At 36.9% G+C, this 25,190-nt stretch overlaps 1 protein-coding gene across 2 annotated transcripts in view; it reads right to left on the bottom strand.

Annotated features, from left to right (window-relative positions):
• Positions 1–25,190, bottom strand: part of USP34 (ubiquitin specific peptidase 34) — a 142,889-nt gene that overhangs the window by 93,857 nt on the left and 23,842 nt on the right. For both annotated transcript variants that reach the window (XM_069850171.1, XM_069850170.1), the window contains exons 3-7: positions 23,971–24,391; positions 18,834–18,884; positions 18,511–18,660; positions 13,214–13,281; positions 4,209–4,401 (exon numbers count right to left, since the gene is read on the bottom strand). In XM_069850171.1, coding sequence (XP_069706272.1) covers positions 4,209–4,401; positions 13,214–13,281; positions 18,511–18,660; positions 18,834–18,884; positions 23,971–24,391 — 883 coding nt within the window. The remainder of the gene's footprint in view (positions 1–4,208; positions 4,402–13,213; positions 13,282–18,510; positions 18,661–18,833; positions 18,885–23,970; positions 24,392–25,190) is intronic.

The raw sequence follows: 25,190 nt of genomic DNA, 5'->3' as shown, positions 1-25,190 counted from the left end.
GACCCTGTCGCATGACTGGGAGATGACATCAAAGAGAAACAAGGTAACAACAAAAATAAAGCTTCAGGTATACCTTGGTTTACATTTTTTTCTTCTTTTCTGTAGCTATTTCCAACTTCATATTCAACCACTAAGCTTTCACTTTGCTAAAATTAACTTATATGTGCCCTCCTTCAACCTTGTTTTGTAAATAGGGACTTCAGTCAGATGACATGACACGTTATGCATATGCAACTCTTCAAGGGAGTCATGTCTGTAACTGGTGACAAGCAAATATAATCCCTGTATGCCATACAGCATGTCTTCTGTGAGCCTCAAGAGGATCTATGAAACTGGAAGGTGTAATTTTAGGACTGGTCATATTAGCCGTCAGACAGGGAAAAAAACCAAATCCTTGGCAGACACAAATCAGCACCTCCCTGGTAGAAGACATTCACCTGTTTAGATTCACTGATATTTTTGGTCAAAGATTTCTGTCTCCACGATGACAGCAAAAGTACATTTATTTGGCAAAAGGAACAACCAGGCAAGTCACAGAAATCATTTGACCAAATCTATTTTAGTCTTGATCTTGTGAATTGAAACTAGAATCTGCATCATATCTCCATGTGAATTTTCAGAAGAAACTTCTCTTTGAAAGGAAGTATGTACTGGAAAGTTCACACCTCAAACTATTTTGCACATAATTTTATTAAGACTTCTTTAAATATTCACATTTATTTGGAGAATTAAATGAAGAATTGCTTCAAGGCTAAATGCTCAGCTTCTGGCAAATGAAATGGCAGCTGTGCTGCCATTCAGCAAGACCTGAATATGCAGGAAAGTTGAGTGGAGAAGAACCTAATAAAGTTCAACAAAGGCAAGCACAGAGTCCTGCACCTTGGGAGGTGCATTCCCCCTGTACCAGTACAGGTTGGCGGTTGACTGACTGGAAGACTGCTCTACTGAAAATACATGGGAGTCCTGGTGGACAAGTTGACAATGAGCCAGCAATGTGTCCCCGTGGACAAAAATCACAGCATCTCAGAATGGTTTGGGCTGGAAGGGATTTCAAAGATCATCTACTTCCACCCCCGCTGCCATGGGCAGGGACATCTCCCACTAGACCAGGCTGCCCACGGCTCCATCCAACCTGGCCTTGAACACTTCCAGGGATGGGGCAGCCACAGCTTCCCTGGGCAACCTGTGCCAGTGCCTGGGTGTGGCCAGCAGGTCAAGGCAGGTTTTCCTCCCCCTCTACTCTGCCCTAGTGAGGCCCTATCTGGAGTACTGCGTCCTGTTCTGGGCTTCCCAGCTCAAGGAACTACTGGAGAGAGCTCAGCGGAGGGTCACAAAGATAATCAGGGGATTGGAGCATCTCGCGTATAAGAAAAGACTGGAAGATTTGGGTCTCTTTAGCCTGGAGAAGAATGAGAGAGTATCTTATTAATGATTATAAATACCTAAAGGGTGGGTGTTAGGAGGATGGGACCAAACTCTCTTTAGTGGAGCCAGAAACTTCAGGAAGTTCCATCTTAACATGAGAAAAAACTTCTTTACTTTAGAGTGACAGAGCACTGGAACAGGCTGCCCAGAGAGATTTGCAGAGTCTCCTGCCCTGGAGATACTAAAAACCTGCCTGGACACACCACTGTGCAACCTGCTGTACATGAACCTGCTTTAGCATGGTGGTTAGAGGGGATGATCTGCAGAGGTCCCTTCCAATCCCAAACATTCTGTGATTATGTGAAAGTCCAGGAGAGAAAAACATTTTGCAGTTGTAGGTATCATAGTCCTAAAGTCTTGAATACAAAACAGGAAGTTGAAATTGTGTTGGCTGGGAATAACACTTCAATGAAGCTACTTTGACAAGTTCTAGCCATCAAAGACAGGAACAGAAATAAGAAACTTCAAAAAAGTAGTCGTGAAGGTTCATCTGTAATAGAGAAGGTTGTGTGAAAATACTAACAAAGCTAAACTACTTTACATCTTTGTAAATGCATCTTTGTTTGCAAAGAGTACAGAAAACTCCAGCAGAGAGGCAGTCAAAATTATTGTAAATTTTAGTTCAGCTTTCACACTCAAGTTTGCACAGACCTGGCAAAACCAAATGAAACAAAATGCTTCTCAAATTAAAAAGTCAAACAAGAAAAATCCAAAGATGCTTCTTTAAAAAGAGAACCAAAGAAGAGAAAAATTCCTATGATTTCAATGAGAAAGAAGAATACATTCTCAGGGTTCCAGAGAAGATTTTTTTTTTGGTTTTGTTTGGTTTTTTTACAAACTGAAACCTATTCACTTTAGTCTAAAAATACTGTAAAATTTTGTTTCTGGTAACATGTCTGTTACTAAAAATACCACTTTTACAGTCATATTTATCAATCATAACAGGTCAAAACATACAACTACTTAAAATCACAAAATGTCACGCTCCCTTACATGAACTACATCCCTGAAAAAAGAAATGATCTGATGCATTCTTATTTTCAGACTTCAGGATACACAAGAGGACATACATTAGTAGCTAAACAAGGATAATAGTACCAAAGCAAGGGAAAGTGCTTATAGGAATAAAAATCTAATACAAGTTGAACTATGCAAATATTGGAAATTTACTTTAAAAATAAATAATACCAAAAATGACATTTCCCAAAACCACACAGAAAGAAAAAAAAAGGAAGCTACTTTTATGTTCAGTTAATGACATATTCTAAAATGTATCTGTCAGATATTATGAGTTATCTGTAATTATTTAAATGATAAAGCACATGGCAATGAAAATTTGAAACAGAAATACATGTCATGTTTTCACTGAATAGTTCATCAACTTTCTGAAGTTTTCTTATTACACAAAAAGAGCCCTGGACTTTACACTAATTAATTATGATGGATTAGAATTCAGGCAGTGAGTATATAACACATAGCATTCATATGCAGAAGTCCCATACATTACTTATGTATATAAATTATATTTACGGCAATGTCACTATTTCTTCCAAAAGAAGAATCCATATCTCTGATGGATGAACTGCACTACGTTTCCATTCGTATAAATGCAAAACTGAATGGATGATTCACTCAACTCCAACAAATGCAGATACACTTAGAATAGGATCCGATTAATACTCAGTGGATATAGTTCACAGAACTATTTTTATCTTGGTAAGTCACATTCTGATGTAAATTAAATACTTACTGTGATTAAAAACCACCAATAATTTGACTGGAAATACTTACAGGTTACTTTAAATCGCAATTTATTCAAATAATTGTAAATATTTCTATATATAAACATAGTAAGAAGTAAAATCAAATTTAAGTAAACTTAAATTGTATTTACTGACAGTCAATGCTGAAGAGAGTCACTGAGTGATGCTATGTAATCCATTTGAACTGAAAAGGCCAAACGCATTCAGAAAATACTACAAAATTCACACATCTGTTCATTCTAGTATGGTTTGTTCCTATGCATCATTTTGTGCATTGAGAAAAACATGACAATATGAGCTATAAATCTTAAATGCAGGAGCATCAGAAGAAACACAAAACTGAGAAGGCCCAGATGAATACAAAAGCTCACTTTTGATCTTCTGTACAACTGTCCATATGGCTATAACACACATATAGGAAGCAATAACACAGGGATGCACAACATATCCTTACTGGTGCAACATGAAGCATTTCCATGGGAAAGAAAAGGGTGGGGTTTTTTTGCTTTTTCTGTTTGATGGTATCTATATCTACCTCTTAAATTCAGTCTTCTGCTAATGAATGCAAAAATGCTCTCTTGAGAAACAGACTAAACTAAACAAACAGGAAAAAGAGGCATATACAATACAAAGAAGCAGCTAATTACAGAAGAGTCAAAACACTGAAAAGGTAAAAGTGAAAACAGATTGAAAGCCTTTGTAAACAACAAATATAGCTACATCAAGTGATTTAATTTCAACTTAGCTGTCACAAACCATGGTTATAAGAGTTTTGTTTAGTATGGTAAATTTTTCAGGAAATGTGATACGGTGCCATATGCTGCAGAACATGACCATCATTTGGAGTCCTCTCTCAGTGAACACTATATTCACAATCATGACTATAATTTTCTAAGCCTGCATGTAAGAGGATTCTGCTATTTTCACAAATTGTATAAGCCCCAAAACAAGTACGTAAATCACAGAAGACAAAATTAAACATTTTTCTAAATATTATTTATATTTTTAAAAAGTTCTTACTGTTATTTGACTCAGCCCAGCCAATCTCATTGTTAAAGTTGGAGACATAAAGTATTTAAATGCAAGATCAAGACTTTCTTTATCAAAACACAATGCTGTATCCAATGGTTCTTTAACTGTGCTCCACATTAAATCTGCCATGTTTCGGGCTGCACTCTGTCGCAACTCCTGGTCTGACAATTTACATAAATACCTAGAATAAATAAAAAATGAAAGAAAAAAAAGGGTATGATTTAAACTAGAACATTCCTGGAACACCATCTTGATTATAGCAAATACATATTTCCAATAGCAGTAGCTGTAAGAGCACTAAGCCTTAACATACCACTATGAAAAGTTGGCTACAATAAAAGAACAGAGGAAAAATAGAATTATGCATAAAATTATAACCAAATTTCTTATTCTAAACCTCTTCGTATTTCTTTCAGTCCACAAAATGACAGGAAACCCATGGAGTTCTTCAGAAAAGTACGTTGGAAGCTTGAACTCTGTATCTGCTTCATGGGAAGGTGCCCTCTCTGGATAGCTGCATCATGTTTACATCATTTAAAACTGAACTGTCACAACTTACTTAACATTATTAATATGAATTTCTCGAAACATTGTCAATGGACCACAAAGAGCATGCTCTGACAGTGAGAATCCCGTGAAGAAAAATGTATCCCTGTGTGTGGCCTCAATCACAGAACAGAAGAAAATTATATTGTGCAATCACGTTCTGATACAATTAGAGCAAATGTGATACATGCACGTTTTCTGTGCTATAACCATATGCCATCTGTGCTGGCACATAAGTCCTCCCTGCGCTAGAGCGCTGCTTTCACAACAGGTTAGCACAGAATGCAGGCCCAAAATGTTTCTTCTACTGACAGTAACATGATCTTTAAAGATACATGAGAAGCATCACCAAAGAACCTAGGAATCTTACATGGAAAAAATGCTTAAGAATTTTAAACAGCTATGTTCTTCCTTTTGCAGACATCTTAGATCAGGGGTCGTATAGCCAAGTACAATGAATCACAACAGATACTGTCTCCAAACAGAGGCAGAAGAAAAAATCATTTGTAAGAACCAATTTAACAAAGCTAGTGCAATCTCAGCCTTACCTAAGCAACTACAAGATTAAGATATATCAAGAAAATCTATCCTGAAATGTCTGTGAAGTTCACTGACACAGTTGAGAATTTCTTCTAAACTGAGAAAAAAGGTTAGAAACAAGCTTCCCTGACTTTATTTTGAAGCAGGTAAAGACTGTACAGAAAAGAGTACATACATGTGAGGTTGGCACAAAGATTTTTTTTTTCTGCTGTACTTCAGTGTTTTGAAATTTCAGCTACATCCAAACCAGAATTAACCACACAGAGATGTGTTAAAAATCCACTTCCTTGAAAAACTAAGCCTGGATCTATCCTTGGAGACGGGCCAAACAGATGCAGGAATCATTTAAAATACAGATATTAAACTACATTTAACTAGATGTACGCACCATTCCTTTGCATTTACATCACATAAACACCAGCAATTTTTTTTAAAAAAGTGGAAAACACAAGCCCTTATTCTTCTGAATACTGGGACTCTTTTTCACAGCTCTTGCCTTAAAATAAACACACTTAAATGTTACTTAGCATTGTCAAACAGAGAAGAGTGACTTCAGTGCAAACAATCACACAGACTGTAGATCTATGATAAAACCACAGATAACTAGCAGTAGGACAAAAGGACCATTTTGGGCCAAGGCAACCAGATCCTTTACTGCTATTAATTGCAAAATCTGTCTTCTCATGTGGAACACTGGAAATCAGACCATAGCAAGAAGGTAATGCTTCTATGCCATAATTTCTAAACAAAAGTAAAACAGTAAGAAGGGAAAACTAATTTGAAAAAGTTCAGCAGCAGAACCAATGCATCTATCTTTAATCTACAGACAGGTCAAAGGAGCTGACTATGATGAAAAAATGCAATGGAAAATAATCTCAATAGTTATCAGCAACTCAGACCAGTTTTTATCTCTCCATTTTTATATATAAACTATATAGTTTACTAGTTCCCAAAGCTCTTCAGTATTGATAATGCACATCAAGATAATCAACCGTTTTGTGAAAGACTCGTAAAGATCGCAAAGACATTACAATTACACAAAACTTCTCACTCTGCATATGATAGACAAAGAGTGCTTGTATGCAACAGACAGGTGGGAATGGACACGGATCTACACAAACAGAAAGAAGGCTGCTCTTGAAGCTTTACTACATTTGTTTAACAGGACTTTCACCTGAAATCTTCCTCACACTAGAAAGTTTAGTGAAGCAACTCTACTAACCTAGTTTATATAATGTTTTTTTATTGTAATGCATCAGTATAAATCTACTTTCATTCACAAAATTCACATTACAAGATTTTTAAGGTTCTTCCAGCACGTTTACTGTATTTAGTCCAAGCCTGAATCAGACTTCTGTCATGTTTCCTGTATTATGGTACCATTGAGAGACAGTGTTTTTTAAAAAACCCACTTTATAATAACTGAAACTACAATGTAAGTGTATTTTCACAGCTAGAGAAGTAATTCAACAGTAAAACCTCTTTTTAGACAAGACCCTAAAGAAAGCTACAAAGAGAAGAGCACTTTTTACTTGTTAATCTGCATCCTAGTTTTTTTTCACGCAACTGGGTTATTCTAACCAGGTACAGGAAAAATGTAGAAGACAGTGTGCTTGTCTTTAGGAGTATAACTGCACCTACACTAGAAAATTTATTGGCACTACTACACCGGTTGTAAATCAAATATGATCATATCTTTACTACCAGAATTAAAACTACAAAAACTTGCAGAGAAGGCCAAGTCCCATTTTTTATTGTGGAAAGCTACAGCAGCCTAGGCCTGTCTGTATTAGTAAACTATGTCTATTTTATGCTTTTATCAGTAGAACGTTATTAATTACAAAAAATAATTATTTGGATGGCACTAAGCAATTAACACACATCTTTCGTTACACTACCTGTAATTTTGGTGCACTGCCTAACACAAGGGGAGGGATATAGGAGCAAGGCAGAAGGTCCATTTAGCCCAAAACAGTCACTCTAAAAGCAGATAAGCCCTCTTTTTTTATATATCCCATATATAAAAAAATATATGAACCTATCTATGACTCCATTCACTTCTTTCTATCTATGTTTGGCTTTCACATCAACTCATGCTAGCTAGTTTCACAATTATGTTCACGTGAAACCCAATCTCCTTTTATTTCTGTGAAGGACTGTATTGTATGCTCTCCACTTCTTGTTTTGAAAAACTGCAAATTATCATTCTCTATTTATTATCTTGATATCACCCAAGTAACAGCCATCTCCCTGTCAGACACAAGCCTAGACTATGTCTCTCTTCCTTCAACGTAATTTTTTATCTCCAACCTTTGTCATCCTTCCTATCACCTAGGTAGTTCTGTTATGATCTCTGTGAGGTGGAATTATCAGTACTCAGTGCATATGGCACGCACATAGCATGGGGAATAAACCAGAGGAGTTAAGAGACATGTGTGTCACAAAGAGGCAAGATGGCTCTTTAGGACGGACAGGCAGTGGAGACAAGGAGGGGATATCACCCTTTATGTCAATGAGCAGTTGGAGTGCATGGAACTCCACTTGAGGAAGGATGAGGAGCTGACCAAGAACCTATGGGTCAGGATTAAAGAGAGGGTGAGGTCAGATGACATTATAGTGGGGGTCTGCTACAGGCAACCAGACCAGGAAGAGCTAGTGGATGAGGCATTCTATAGACACGACAGGAGTAGCCTCATGTTCACAAGTCCTGGTCCACATAGGGGATTTCAACCACCCCGATACCTGGTGGAGGGACAACACAGCAGGGCATAAGCAATCCAGGAGGTTCCTCGAACGTGCTGATAACCTCCTTTTCCCAGTCACAGAGGAGCCAACAACAAGAGGTGCTACACAGGACCTTGTTTTCACCAACAGGGAGGGGCTGGTGAGGAATGTGAAGTTCAAGGGAAGCCTTGGCTGCAGCAACCATGAAATGGTGGAGTTCAAAATCCTTATGGCAGCGAGGAGGTTACGCTGCAAGCTTCAAGGAGAGCAGACTTCGGCCTCTTCAGGGATCTGCTTGGTAGGGTAGCATGGGATGAAGCCCTGGAAGGGAGTTAAGCTGGACATGAGCCGACAATGTGTGCACATTGCCCAGAAGCCCAATGGTATCCTGGGCTGCACCAAAAGAAGCATGGCCAGCAGGCCAAGGGAGGTGATTCTGCCCCTCTACTCCACTGTGGTGAGACCCCACCTGGAGAACTGTGTCCAGCTGTTGAGCCCTCAGCACAGGAAGGACATGGATCTGTTGGAGCAGATTCAGAGGCCACACAAATGATCAGAGGTCTGGAATATCTTTGCCATGACAACAGGCTGACCGTGTTTGGGTTGGTCAGCCTGGAGAAGAGAAGGCTCTCAGGAGACCTTAGTGCAGCCTTCCAGCACTTAAAGGGGGCCTACAAGAAAACTGGGAAGGACTTTTTACAAGGGCATGTAGTAATAGGACAAGGGGGAGTGGCTTTAAATTGAAAGACATATTAGAATGATTTCGATCTGGTATTAGGAATAATTTTTTTCCTGTGAGGGTGGTGAGACACTGGCACAGGCTGTCCAGAGAATTCATGGCTGCCCCATCCCTGGAGGTGTTCAAGGTCAGGTTGGATGGGACCTTGAGCAGCCTGGTTTGGTGGAAGGTGCCCCTGCCCATGGCAGGGGGAGTGGAACTGGATGATCTTTGAGATCCCTTCCAATCCAAACCATTCTATATAAATGTGAATATGTGACAGATTCATACTGTGGCTCTATAATGGGTTCCATTCTGTCCATTGTTTTTTTCAATTCCTAAAGTTTTGTTATTTTGATTCTGATGATCAGTCTTAGAGGGATACATAAGCAATACTTCAGGATCTGTGTGATCTAGTAAATCAGACATTTTTGCCTAAATAAGATTTTTTGAAAAAACATACACATAAAGCATCATCTACAGATGTATAGGACCTGTTCTGCCAGCCTGACATTCTTAAAATAATCAGTAAATATATTTTATCTGCATTTAAGCAACACATACATTATATTTTTTTTAAAAAATAAGTTTCAATCTACAGAAACTATTTAAATTTGCTGTATTCGGGGATAGAGAGTGTTCAGTCTTAAGCATGCAGTTCCATGTTAATGTAACACTTACAAACACATCTTATGCTTCACAACTTCAGCTACTCAGCTGTGAAATAATCTTTTTTCCCTTAATACAACTCCTTTGGACCACAGCTGCAAAAGGAATATCAAGCAGAATGAGTAAGGGCCCATCAGTGATACGAAGAACTCACATCAGTGCCTGGCTATTGTCTCCTCATTTGCCTATCCTTTGTACCTACAACATAAATTTTCAGATTTTTGGAGGATTTAAGCATTTTTTGCAAGTGAAAACTTCAAGGCTTATTACAAGAGTTTTTCATGACATTTAGTAGCAAGGGGTGGTCGCAAGCGCCCCCAATAAAACCCTAATTCTTAAGAAAAATATTTGTAAGCAGAAGAATAATTTCAATTTGTTCAGCTGCACTGTCTCTCGCTGTCTTCCACAGGAAGTATCATGGATCAACAATTCTGTCTGGAGCTTCCACTTCCTCTGCATATACCAGTGCTGCACTTGTGCCCTGTGCCAAGGCTTCACAGCTAACAAAGCAGCAACTGCCACTTGCAATTCATTCTCAATGCACTTGGGCACAGAATGTTCTGCTTCTCCCTAAATGGGGCAGCATCATGTCTCCTTTGAAAAAGTCTCTAAACATCCATGCTGAAGTGGGAGAGAAGAAAAATGGAGAGGAAGAAAAAGGGTTAAAACTAAACATGATACTGGTCAGAGCTAACACTACAGTATCTCTCAGATTTTACCAGTGGAACATAAAGTAGCTGATACCAATTGTGATGTCAAAGAAAGAAGAATTTTAGGTCTTTCCCTTCATCCTATCGAGCACTTTTTGGTGGTTTATAGAGGCATTTACAATATCTGACATGCAACTTCACCTGTCTTCTCATAAAACTGGACTTCACTGCTAGTCATCTATTTTCTAAAGGACAGAACTATCCATGACAGTTTCAATCAACAATCTCACCACTGAAAAAAGCCAATTTACCTCAAAACACCACTGTTCATGAGCTGTTGCTCTCTTGAGGCATTCAATATCTGGAACCATGTAAAACAGCCCTCATGCCTGATCTTCAGCTGGAAGTCAGCTGGAACCTTTGCTTTTTATAAAGAGACATCATCATCAACAACTTGCCCCTATTTATAATTTCAATAAGGCATAACTTATTTTCTTGAGTCATTTTGTCAGTAAGTAGCCTTTTTTCATGAGAATTTTGCAGTTTGAAATACAGAATTCCAAGGTAATAGGGTCAAGAAAAGCTTCCTTCTGAGGATGTCAAAGCCACTTTGCTTCCTTACTGAAAGCATGTCCTTTACTTCTTTCTTAAACTGCTTAAAAACATACGCCCCTCAGAGGCAAGATATGATTGCCAGTGCTCCATCCTCAGGCAGCCTTTTTTAGTAGCAGCAATAATGCGTCCGTGATCTTTTCAAATTCCCACAGTGGTCTCCTCTACACAGATGCACACTTCGCTATTCGTTTAATCCACTCTTCATGGAAATAACCATAGGGCAGGAACATAAAGGTAACCTGACCTGGTAAAAGACGCTGCTAATATGTCAGTCAGGTGATTTCTCTTTCTGCTTATGCTGATCAGCACTCCAAAATGCAGTTCTTGCAAGGAATCTACATGAGCAGCAAGTTGGACTAACAGCCAATTAAAGCCCCAAGAGCTCTTTCTAGACTAAAACCCTCTCCAAGCCCTCTTTCTTATTTTGCTTAGCAGCAGAAGCCACTGCAGGATTTGTTTCAGAGGTGCTGTTCTGCTGTGCCCAAGACTGTTTGCCTTTTTTTCTTTAACTGAAGTAAAAAGCAGATGGAGACACAGAGACTCAAGATGTGAAGACAAGATCTGTAAGCTTGACAACCACATGGGGTGAGCTGAATATATCAAGAAAGATACCTTGTATTGAAGGCAACTGTACTAACTTCTCTGTCATCTAAAGGTATAGCACTAAAGACTATTTTAGTTTTATGGCCTTCAAATTTCACAGCCCACTCCGTAAGGGCACCTTCACAAGCAAAACTTTGGATTTCGTAGTGTTGAGAAAACCCACATCTCCCATCAGGATTCAGTTGTGAAAAATGGAAACTGGAAGAACATCCCCTTCCTTCTCTGAACTGCTGATGTCTTCCAGAGGTCTATCCTGTACCAATATTAATGTTCTGATTGACATGAATGTACTGTATATACTAAGAAAAGACATCAATAGCATTACTTATAGCAAGAAGCTGCTGACAAAACACATTTTAAATCAGATGCAAATATTCTATGGGTAAAGTAAAGAGGAAAAGATGAGGAGGACACAGGAAAAAAATCTTCTATTCATTCCAGTGACCCTAATTACATCCACAGTTATAAACCAGAAAATGCTGTAAGAGTTATAGGACGACAAGCTAGTGAGGATTAACAGCAAAGTTTGCAGGATGTGCTATTCTGCTTCACTTAAGTTCCTTCTTATTAGCCCATCTCTAACTGTTGATCCTTCAATGCTCTTCTTAATTTCTGTACGCTGTAAGAAGATACATGAAGCTCATCAGCCAAACTGCCAGGTACATGAACAACCATTATGGAATATGTACAGCAATAAGAACTTCAGGATTCTCTGCCTGTCCCTCTTAGGCTGCTTCATGATTAATAATTGCCTTTATAAACCTTCAAAGGTGACAGCCCTAAAGGAGTGCATATGGCTGGACTGCAACTGAACTGATATAGAATTTTCATAGAAGATCAGAATATTCTTCCCTCTGTTGATATAATTTTGGTAAAGACCGTGATATAGCAAGATAGATCAACAGCCAAGATAGTACTTAAATTTTTATAGTCAAAATTCTTTCTCAATTAAATTCAGAACATTTTTAAATATGAAACATACTTCTAAGCCTCATTGTTCTGTGCACGTATCTGTTGCCAATGTAACAGGAGAGCGTTTTTGTTGGGAGTGTGATTTAATACTGATATAATTAAGACAATATAATCTGTAAAGGCACAATTATTGCTATCAGGGAAGTAGCAATGACCAGTATAAGAACATTTCTGATATTACAGTCATAGGAAATCCAGAGCCTTGGAGGAGATGTAGGCTCATGCAAGAGCAGTGACCTTTTAGGCTGTCTGCACAAGTGAAGTTTAATGTTGGGCCAGTGGAAGGAGAATCAGCTGTGACCACATCCCTCCACCTACAGGCAAATACCTTTACACAAGATAATTTCATCAGCAGCTCATTGGATTGTTTTCTGTTGCCCCAAGAAAGCAAATAAAAATAGTTAAATATCTTTATAACTACTTTAAATTTAAAGTGGCTTTCATGATGGGCAGCTTGATACAAAGAAAATCTTTGGTACTGGATATATTTAGATACATAAAAGTGCAAGTAGACTTTTGATCACACTTCAGTTCCTGCCAGCTGGAAATACAGAACATCAAAATTTGTAGTGTTAAAATTCAGTGAAACTCAGTACATGAAAAGCCAACAACTACATACTGCTCTTCTGCTTACACCACTTCATTGAAAATTGTATGCAGTTTTATGAAGATACGACAGTACGTGAAAGTGTATTACAATTGAACGTGACAAGACACATCAGAATGGGGCTGAATGTCACTGTAAAAAAAGGTATTAACAAGATCGATCTGATCGATACTGAAATCAGGTAGATATAAGGAAATACCCAAATTAACTCTAAACATTACCTTCACTCTCCTTATTGAAATGATATAGTCAGAGCAACAACTTGAACAATTAGAAGTGTTTCAGCTGAAATTATAAAAAGATGCTGTCAAAAAGTCCCCCAAGAAAAATTCTTAAATTAAAAATTTACCTGATAACATAAGTCCTAAAGGGTATAATGTGCTGCATGACAGCAGGGATGTGTAGCCATATTCTGATCTACAATGCAAAAACATAAATAGATAAAAAATTTATTAGTGACACTTAATGAGAATGATAAAAAGTGAAATATTGGTGGTACATTTGTGCATGCAACCCCTTCACATGCAACAACTTTTAAAAAAGGCTTTGTTATTGTTTCACCCAACTTCGATTCTTTCAACCTCTCAATTTTATAATTTTCAAAGCTGTTAACTGAGGAATGTTTCTGTGACATAAACAGGAGTTGCATCTTTTCTTCTAGTCAATTAAAAAATAAGAACTTTGTATAAATAGTATTGTACTGCCCATAAGTCTCACTTCTGAATTTTCTTAGTTTATTCAGTAGGAAAAACTGCTACTTAATCCTTGTGGAGTTTCTTTTTCCTTTTTCATGATTCTGTTCTCTTTGCTGCTAAATTCACTTAAACCAAGTAAAATCATTTGACTTGTGTTGATGTTTTGCTACTTAGGGGTTATACATTCTATAAAATAAAATTATTTTTTATAATCAGTGAAGCACATTTTTTACTACCATATTTGCATTCCCATATTTTCCATTCTGCCTTTACCACATTTGCAAAACTCTATGCAGGAAGAAAAATGTATGCAGAAACTAAAACCCTGAAACAGCTATTTAACACCACTGTGAGGAAAAGAGGGCCAACCAAACTACTTACACAGGCAAAGTCAGAAGTTCCATCTGCATTTCAAAAAGGAATGCTAAGCCTGTTAAACCTGTTACAAAAAGACAACTATGTGCCAGGTAAGGGATCTGGTATAGGTGAAACACTAGCAGCTGTTAGTACTACTCACATAATTGTAATCATGTGGGAACAAATCTTGTGAAGAGCTAACACAGTCAGTCACTCAAAGCTGTCACGTCAATTTGCATCTCCATGTTTGTTCTTAAAAGAATGTTTAATCTTTGAAACTGATGCAATAAACTCTGACTAAGGATTGAATTCTCACCAGGCTTTTGGAAAATTCTGTATGCAGAGAATCTAAATTCTCCTTGCCAGGAGAGAAAAATATTAGGCTCTAGTAAAACTGTATCGCCAGCATTTATCGTAAACATTTCTGGAATTAGCCAAATAACTTTTGGAGTCACTCCTGAAAAAAATATTTTCAGACTTACTTTTTACAATGCAACCAACACTCCACAGTAACAACACTAACCTACTATGCAAGACAAACCAGCCAAATACTCAGATTGCAAAAAGACCACATTTGGAACAAGCTTCTGATCCTACTGTCAGTCTCAAGAAGAAAAAACTGCAAACAGCTCAAAGACAAAGTGTAGCTACAAGATCCTTGTTCTAGAAACAGGAATTAAATAACATTTTGACAAGCAATTGTAAGGATGACAAAGATATTACTGCATTTAGAAAACGTGACTCTTAACACAATGTGCTCTCTTTCACACAAGTATCAAACACAGAAGCAAAATATATTACTTCGTGAAATTAAAGTAGGAAATGTTTTACAATTTTGTTCTTATAGTTTTCATTGTTCATAATAATTTTCACTCTGTACAAAACCAAACTTCTAAAGCAATTTCATTCATCTTTATTCTTGCATGACATATAACCTTCATCCAAAGAACTGAATTAACGGACAATTTCACATTATAAATGAAAACGTCATTTTCATCACAAACTTGAATATAAATATACTAAATTGTTTAAAATGAGAATTTTATAATATAACATCTATAAACCGACATAAATATAACATACAAAATTGCATCAAAAATATACAACTTTCATCAGACTTTGTTTTGTTGCCACTTGCTTTTAAGACAAAGTATTTTCTGCATCTGTTCTACTCTCAAGCTTCAGAGGTTTCTGTTTTTTTATTATTTATGCAGTGAGTCTCTTAATATTTTTTACTTCTGGCTTAAGTTTGGAGTTTCACCCAGTAAGATCAAGCCAACATTTTGGAAACCATCAGCATTATTTCAATTAATCCACATCCACTGAGAGGGTGGTTATTCCTCCATAACATCCACAAAACTGAAATGATACAGAATGAAGTAATTACAAGCTTTTTCGTGAGGTTTAAACCCTCCATAGAACAAGCTGCATGGACTCTCTCTGTCCGTTATCTTTTTAAGACCAACACAACACCAGGTAGTTAACCTGAGAAAATACCACAGAATACGAAATGTAAGGAGAAAGGAGAAAGCATATATCTAACCAAAAAAGACAGCAGAGAATATCTTATGAAGGAAGTCAGTCCTACCATACAGGTCACTAAAAAAGCATCTTACAGAGCCATGAGCTAGAGAAAAAACAGGAGTGCCAACTCTGCATAAAGTAAATTGCATTACAGTACATTTGCTGGCCTTACTGCTACAAATATAAGCTTGTCTGACACAGATATTTATTCAAATGAGAAAAAAATATCAAGGAAACATCTTTTCAATATTTTTTGTCCCCCCTATATAAAGGTGATACCAGTCATCACAAAGAAGTAGCTCAATTCCCCACAGGCTTCACTGATTTGTGGTTATGGCCTTCTCTCACATGCACCTGTAGACTGTATTTAATGAGATACTTGCCTTTCCTTTGTGGAAGAAACAGCGCAAATGCTTTCCCCATGACTGTGCAGCCTTGTCTGCTAAAAGCTGAACGTTACTGGTTGCTGGCAAATGACTTCTCTGACTTCAGTTTACTGCTTCCAACTTCACCTATTCTGTTCCTGGGCCCTACTACTACGCCTGACTTTTTAGGGAGAAATAGGTTGGTTCATCCGCATTTCAATCTTTCTGAAATTATTTCTGAATCATTTAAGGTAGCAGCTTAACAACTCATTCTTCTCACAGACTTTAAAATAAATTCCAGCACAGGTATTTCCATGCCTTACAATAATGAATATTTTATTTGCCATTCACAAGCACGCTTTCAGTCACACCAACTCTTAAGAGTCATTACACACTATGGTTCTGGCTTTACACGTTATGAACGGGTTGACAGCTGACACTGCAGAGCTGTCCGCTGACCTGCTATCAACAGTGTCATTCATAAACCTCACACTATAAATCCCATCAATCCAAATGTGTTGGGGTAAAACCAAGTCAAATTCACAGCATTCTTACTGAGATCACCAATATTTTGTTCACAAAGAATACAGTTTTGTGAATGCTCCTTTTTGTTTTACTGGAATTTGGTATATTATTCCACAGAATCAGAAATATTTATTAAATTGGTTATGTTTACCTAGGTTTTATTAATTATGCAGTGAGAAGGCATAAAAGAAACAAGGAAAGAGAAGCATTACATGAAAACTGGAATGCAGCGTTATGCATGATTATAGAGGTAGAGAAAATACGTTTTTTTCAATATCAGCAAGGTAAAACGTATTCCGTCAAAAAATCAGCCGCCTCATTTGGAACTAGTAAAAGTATTACATTTGAAAGTCAGAGTCAGTAGAGCGATACCAAAATGCAGGAGGTGAATGAAGAAAAGTACATTAGACGTAAAATGTTTTCTTATACTTCCTATAGTGAACTGACAGATAAAACCTGAAGATAAATTTTCTACAACAGTTTTCCTATAACTCATGCAGATTTTCCAGCACAAACAGAGTTAAAACAAATACTCTAGTTGAATGGTAAAAGATACAGTTCTGGAAGAGGCTGAAGAAACAGTATTTCTGCTTGTTTCGGTTTGGGCTGCATTTTATCTGGCAGGTTTAACCACAACATTCATCTAAAACAGCCACGGGAGACGGCTAAATGTATTACATACTACAACAAAAGATAAATGCAAAGTTACCAAGTGATTATCTGAAAGGAGAAACTTTGCTGACAACAATTTTGTATTAGGGCACATCACTAAGAATAAAGAAAATAAAGAATTTATGCAGAGAAAAATAAAGGCTTCAAAAGGAAAGGACAAAGAAGAAAGGTAGATGCTGTTCATAAACTTGCACTGGTCTGGAATATCTAGAAAATGATAAGTGCAGTCAGAACATTGGTTGAAAAACAAATGTTGGTGTGATAGCGAGCTGCCACTCATTGTCCAGAACAGTTTTGCCCATTCTCACAAAAAAAACAAAGCCAAAAATCAAACATGTAAGAATGTTGGGTCCTATGACCAAAATCCTACTTCTAAACCAGAATAATTTACAAGACCCAATGTTTTCAGCAGATGGTTTGATGAAGACTGCAAGATGTGCTGACACAGAGATGAAGACCTCAGATTATCAACTGAAAGGTCATCAGACCATACGGAAAGGGCCAGAAGAGAACATACTGAGGTCCTGCAGCAGTCCTCCTGTGCAGACTTACAAGAACAGAGCATATCACACCCTCACTCACTTGTTCTCTGACCTGCAAGTTAAGGACCGTTACGCTAAAAGGATCAGGAGTCAGTGATACAGATCACCAACACTAGATTCATTTTAGTCACTGATTCCCTCTATGCAAACCTACGCCAATACTTACATAGAACATCATCCTGGCTGGTCAGTAACAGCAACAAAGAAAGAGGGAAAGATGTGTGGAGGGAAGGATTTGATTTTTAGTATTTAAAATTGCAATCGATGTCAAAATTATTTTAAACTACCTACATCCGAGGCATAACAAACTATTGTTTTCCTTTTTGTCTCTAGGTAACATCCACAAGACAGGTCACAACTCCACATTCTCACATTACACTATATCTCCATATGTCCTTCTTCAAAGATCGATTTTTATTTCTATCACCAGCCTCCACTAAAACCAACTCCTAATTCTGCTAGTCAAAAATCCATATTGTTTCAAAATGGAGACATGATGACAGGTACGTATTCTAAAACTAAGTGAAACTAAAATACAGTTACATTTATGCTGCAAACATGTATAATGATATAAAGACCACAGGAAATTAAGAAAAAAAAATCCACAGGCTTCTCCTTTCTGCCTCATAAGACACAGGAAAAAAATTAATATAGCCTGAAGAAGCCTAAAGCATTTCCATGACACAATTTCAGGGGCAGAAATGACCTCTGATAAGGTTCTTGTAAGTATTTTCTGGGACTGTTACAATCTTGGTATCTAGGCACAAACTTGCAAAATTACTTCTGTGCTTACTGGAGATGCATAGGGCTTGGATGATGAAATGCTCAGTAGACCAGTAAACCTCACATTCCAAACAGGGAGAGTCTTATAGTGTTTGTCTCCCTCCCTGGACACAGAATTCTTCTAGAATTCATTCTTTTTTACTTTTTGTGTTTATCATTTAACAATTCAAAGACAATACTTACATTAGATACCACTGTGATAAATGCATGTGCTATAAGAAATGGCAGCGTCTCAGGGGTTCCATACTCAAAACAATCCTTCATGAGGGAAAGGCCATTTTTTCCACAAAATAGACAAACATAACGAAGCAAGTGCAATGGTACTTCTACATCCTAGAAATAGTAATGAAAGAAAAAGAAGCATTTGAACAATGAATACAAGATCCATTCAGATATAGAGGCAATTCAAAAGCTACATTAGTATAACACAAATCTATACACGGGAGCGAACATGACTGTTTTAAGTTTCTAGGAAATGTACACCTATTTAAAAATAAAAAACTTACATTCATATCACAGAACGCCCCTAATATATTGCTTTCTTGAGCAGAAATATCCTGTTTAAAAAGAAAAAAATGAAAATTAACTTAAGCAATAAAAGCACACTTACAGAACAAAAAACAACTGACCATAAACAGCTAGTATAGGCAACTAAGAGAAAAAAACCAAACCCCTAATTTAAAGGAAGACAAAAGCTCAAGCCTTGCTCCACTTTCACACTGCAAACAGAACAGAACCAATCTAGGTACTTTAGAAGGCAATTTTTGCATAAAGATGAGCCATATATCCAAACATCTGAATTTAGATGAAATGTAGGATGTCCTCCAATCCTACATTTTATGGCTTGAGGAGCTAAACTATCAAATTATTCATTCTCATCAGAATATTAAAATTCTTTAACTTCAACTCTGACATTCTTTTAAATGTAACAAAATATATCATATAAAATAAGTGTCTAATATTCTTTACAGGACTGAGCTAACCGAAGAGGAGGAAGAAACTGTACCACTATCAATCTGTTTGCTATTCGCTGCAACAAGAAATCTATTTTCTAGAACCGCTAAACTGAAAACAAGTTTGGAAAACAGCTTTTCTTTTTAATGTTCACAACATCTACTTGTTTTGCAGTATAAAGCAGGAATTTTCTTTACCATGGTTGTAACACATATTGTATCTTGCAGATGGCTGGGGGCAAAAGGGCACTGAAGATCTAAAATGTGACTATAAAAGCACAGCACTGCTATGGATAGCTGCAGGTAGTTACAACACACACTGTTCTCCTTCCCATCCCTCCACACCAAGCACTGCGTCCTCATATCCACAAATCAAATATAAGTTTAGCATAAAGTTGAGTTTTTTAATAGTGTTTCCTGAATATATTTTAAATAGCTGTGTAGGAGTAAGCTTAAAACTGTACCAGAGGATGCTGGAGGCAAGCGATTTTGGATGGATGAAGTATGATACAAACATTTTGAATTATTCAATATGCTCATATTCTACCTAAGCATTTATTTTCTTTTCTCCTGAACTCTAAGTCATGCCTGAACTCGTGATACTCTAAGTTATTTTTAAAATTGCTTTGAAGCCAGTAGGTGGTACGTTTTCAAGTATCAAGAAAAGGTGTTCAGCACTCTGCTCAGGAAAACTGCAGAAACAGTGTGAGAAATTAATTAATTTTCTTAAATAATATAGAGATTCATTGACAAGTGAACTACAGTTCTTAGAATACAGAAATCAAAAGCTCATGGATGGCTGTTGTGCGAGTCCTGCAAAGCTTAAAGTGTTGCAGTTGAGAGACTGAATCTGGAAATGTGACTTTATTTCATGTTGATGTGAAACAGAACAGAGACTGAGAATTCCTCAAGATCAAGTTTATAAGGCAATAAGAAAACTCACAGGAATATAATATGGCATTAAAACCACCATCACTTCAGATAAAACATACTAGATGAGGTCTGACACAAGACACAATTTTGGCAGAAGGCACTTAAAAAGGGATATCTCCCATTTAAATATTTACTTGAATAAGAGAAACAGATAACAAGACCCCACAGAATCAGGGCCTACAGCTACAGGCACCTAAACAGCTCCTCTTCCCCACCCCCCTTTCATTTAATCCTTTGTCAAGAACTGTTAAATAGTTGGGTAACTCCCTTCAAATTAATTTTTCTTTCTGGGACGGTGCAAAATTCAGGCATGCACTTTACATTGTTGCTTCTTGCATTTAAGACCCTCCACTTTCTAGATTTCTTTTTTTCCTCTGAAGTCTCCATTCTAGGCACTGCATTTCCTGCATATGGTAAGATTGAAAAGAAAAATAGGGCATACAGTCCTAAATTACCCTATATGCAAGGTCTCTTAAAAGATAGCTCATATATCCAATAAAAAAAATAAACTAACTAATTTCAAGTATGGACATCTCTCAAAAAAACCCAACCAACTATATCTATAAATTCTGAGTTAATTTTGTTTAGGATTTAAAGTAGGTATAAAGACCTCTCTAGGCACCAGACACAAATGGTGTGTTTCCAGATGTTACCTTTACTGATTGTTTTCAATATTTATTTCCTGAAGTAGGTTGACCTCTAACTGCAACCAAAGTGCTCTGCTTTGGAAATCCAAACTTAGTAGGAAGACACGTTTCATTCAACTTCACACCAGTTTAAGAAAAGTCGAGACAAACATTCTGCCTATACAGACTCACTCATTCTACATAAGTCAAAACTATATACTTGTCAACATGCTTGAATAAGTTCCACATGATGTAGTTTCACTGTCGTTGCACACAGCACATTTCTGTAACATATCCACCCTCTGTAAGGCCACTTGTTCAAGGTAGCTTCTGCTGTCAGGAGCACAGAGCCCATCTCGCTACCAGTCAGGGTTCTACAGCCTTCGCTCTCTCACTTTAGAAATGTAGGGATTCTTTGCCTGTATCAGTTAAGGAGAGAATCTATAGGATCATATATTGTCAGACACCCTTTTGACTACCAGCAAATCTTGCTTTGCTGTTCATTTTCATCCAACTTTGTGAATTCTTAAATTAGGCAAAACCTCCTACATGACATGACTGTTTTTCTTCTCCACTAGACGCTCAAGTGTAAAATGGCTTTGGCAAGCACCTGGTAAGAGGATTAGAGTTCAAGACTTATCTTCTGTCTGTAGTCATTAAGAACAAAGATCCTGGAAGTGTATGCAGAGCAAAGGCTAACAGTAGTATTGACTGATAATCGTTACCAGAAGGTAATAATACCATGTGAAAGCCTTACATTGGAAAGTTTTAAATGACAGCCTAATTGGTCATTTCTACGCAAAGTGAAACCTTACTAGATGTGATGACTCAATGAAGTTGTGTGAATTCATCTCAAGAATCTAAAGCAATGAATTTCTGAAGTCAAGGAGAAAGGAGATTGGAGGCTGTTTTGCATCAGAAAATTTCCCTTATTCCAGGGCAAAAGAAATGCTTAGAGAGAATGCTACGCTAGCTTATCCCAAAAAATTCTTGGCTGGTTTGGTCTGTTCAGAACTCTGTTTAGCTTACAAGCATAGATGTACACTAACAATTGGGCTTTTTATTTTATGATTTCCTGAGGACTGAGTCCAAGCCTGATCTAGAACAAAGACTGGTCCCATTACTGGGACTAATAACTTGTCTCAATTCAACAAAAATGTGATCTAGACTGAAATCCAAAGTTAAATTCTAAGCTTCAATAAATGAGATACTTATGGTGACAGAAAGCTTTGACATTAAGATAGCTAACATTACTATTTTAGAACAACAGAACCCTAGTGCTCCCTAAATATAGAAAAACTCATTTTGAGAGAAACAAAGATTGATATTGGGACATTTCAAATGCAAACAAAGAAATTCTCTCGCAAAAAAAAGTTAAACAACAAATATGGCAGGCTAGTATTCCTCCACAATCCATACATTGAAACACAGCCTAGCAGAAAAGTAAAAAAAATCTCCCTCACCTGCATGTACAGCAGAAAAGCGTTGTTCATTCTCAGCTTCCCTTAAAGTTATGTTTTTAGGATAGCTAATGAATGTATTAAATGATTCAAATGATCAAACCACACATACTAGTTCATCTAGAGGGATAGTCAGTCACCTAGAGCATATTTGTGTCCAAAGCACTTTATGGCTGCACATCAAGTGAAAGAAATCTCACTAGGCACTTTGAGATTTTCTTTTTATCATTTGGAAGCGAAATTGAAAGATAAGAAAAAAATACATGAAATTGTCATTTAAAAGAAGCAAGTGTACTTATGCAAAGAAAAGCTGTTCCAGAACCGTTCGCTATATATTTCTACGAAGCTAGTTTCAGTAGGCGTCCCACGGGAATACAGAAGTGAAATCACTCAAGTAGTCATTGATTTATTTTTTTAACTGACAAGACAGATCTACCCTCTACAGCTCCTACTTGCAGAGGCTGAACTACAGATTTATTTATGTGTGGTGAAAGATTAAAAGGCAGGCCAGAATGAATGATGGGAAACCTGAAATCCACAAATTCTAACTTTGCCTCATTTTTCTATACACATATATTCGTGAAATGTCTGTTAAGTTAAGCCCATATGTTTTGGAATAGGACCAGGAATCAAAATCCAGCCCACCCAAAAACCTGCTATGTTGTGGGTTTTAACTAGATTTATTGTCAGATACGACAGCATTTATTCAACAAGAATTGATTATATCCTCTGATTGCTTTAGCACACATAATTAAAAATTATATATCACTTAATATCTTCTCTTTTTGGACTTAAGTTTAAAAAGCAAACTTAAGCACCCAGAGCTCCAGCAGAACTCTCAGAACTCTCTAAATAAAAAATAAAAAAATACTGGCTTGGCTGTAGTTTAACTCTCCTCTTTGACTTCCCCAAGAGTTTGTGGGCTAGAAGCTTTATTATACAGCTTAATATTCATCTTCATCACATAAAAATATTGTAAAAGAACTGGGTTTTTGTTATTAGTCTGCTACAAGGTGGATCAAAATCCAACCTTTCCAAGAACTATATTGTCTCAACTATAAATGCTAACACCATCATACTTATTCCAGAAACTGTGAATTAAACACTGTAGGATTTTTGAAACTTTTTGTCTGGTGTTTCTCAGAAGAAAATATGGGAGATGGGAACAGTAGTCATCAGAAATATCATAGAGAAAAATCAACACCATGGAACAAAGCTACTGTGTAGAGCTCAGTTATTCCTGTCAATTACACAACTGTTCAAACAAGTAAGTTTGGTCTTGCACAAAGTTTTGTTTATGAAGCTTTGCTTCTAAAACAACAGATTGCAATGAAAAGAAATTAGTAAGCTATTACTGGGTTACATTCTGAAAGAAAGGCTTCGCTATAGCTCCCTTTTTGCCTTCCTGTTATTTAAGCAGTACGATAACTCAGAGTACAGTTCCATCCAACATTTATCAATATATTACCTATAACAATTAAGCATATTCTAAGGAAAGTGTAAGAGTATGTGTCTTTTAAAACGTTTCTCTAAAAAGTTCTACCAAAGTCAACAGAAGACCTGAATTTACCCAACCTGTGTGAAAGCAACTATCAAATGCACACAGTCTACTCATTAATGAGAACAAATAACCTTTCAGTAAATAAACATACAAATAAAGATAAAATATACCTCTATTGTGGGATGAGTATTATGCTTATAAGCAGTGTACAGTGGAAACTGAATCTGAAAGATTTTTGCCACACACAGCAACAACTTTTCCTTCTCATCAGTGCTCCATAAGCTAAAAGCATCAGTGTTCTTTGCAGACTCCTCCTCTGTCAGAATACAAGTTCTTGCAGGATCCAATTTTTTCTCTATAGACTTTTGCCGTTCTCCATTTTCTTCTTCATGAGACTCTCTTTCTACATTCAGGGGCTCATCAGCATGATTACTCTGATCTTGCCATGTTGAATCTATATTAATAGTGCAATGTTTACAGAGCTGGTCCCGCAGAGCTTGAACTTGGGCAATCACTAAGTTAATAAGCGCACATACTACTTGGTTAAAGATCTCCAAATGTTTATACTCCTTGAAACAGCATAGACATTGCCTGTAAGAAAACAGGAAAATAAACAAATTAATAAAAATCTCTGAAGTAGCTAACATCAAAACAGGTAACTTGACCAAAAGAACTCTTCATATTAAAACATTTTAAACAACAAAATATTTGTCAGACCCATAAAAGCAAGGAAATCCAAATGAAACAGACTACCCAGAAGCAAGTGGGAGTCACAAAGCCTTCTTTAAACCTTGTGAACATCCCATTACTTCCAAATGCCTACCAAAACTATGAAGTCCACCTTATTGTTTAGCAGCTGCGAGTGAAACATACAAAAGAAATCTTAGGGTCGAGGTCATCAAAGCAGCACTGTTCTTCAGTATGTCCTTGAATCCACCTCCTCATCTGCTTTTCTCTATTGGTATTTACTGCAATAAACCACCTGACATGTTTGCAGCTGTGTAAGGACTAATTACTGTAATTTTTAAATCAACAGGGCTGTAAAATAATTATATTTTTAATTGAGTGTTTAAACTCACTTTCTTAATCTGCATTTGGATAGAAATCCCATGCACACTAGTATCCTTTATCCACATGGGAAAAAGCAGTATCAAGTTTCTTCATTACTTCGACTTTGTAGGTTCAGAGACTATTACTCTGAATATCTATTGACAAATTGTAAGCTGAAAAGAACAAAGGGGAAGGCTACACACCATCCCCTTATCAATATAATGAGAAAAACGTATCAAATCAGCCAAGTTAGAAGAGTTTGTAATAGAGCTCTAGTTGTGGGCAAAGATAATTCTATGTCAAAGAGATTCTGGGTGCATAAACCTCTTCAAGACAGAAA

The sequence above is a fragment of the Phaenicophaeus curvirostris genome, chromosome 2 (genome assembly GCF_032191515.1).
Source record: "Phaenicophaeus curvirostris isolate KB17595 chromosome 2, BPBGC_Pcur_1.0, whole genome shotgun sequence".
NCBI lineage: Eukaryota > Metazoa > Chordata > Aves > Cuculiformes > Cuculidae > Phaenicophaeus > Phaenicophaeus curvirostris.
The sequence above is the reverse complement of the archived record's forward strand: the minus strand, read 5'-3'. Positions and strand labels throughout refer to the sequence as shown.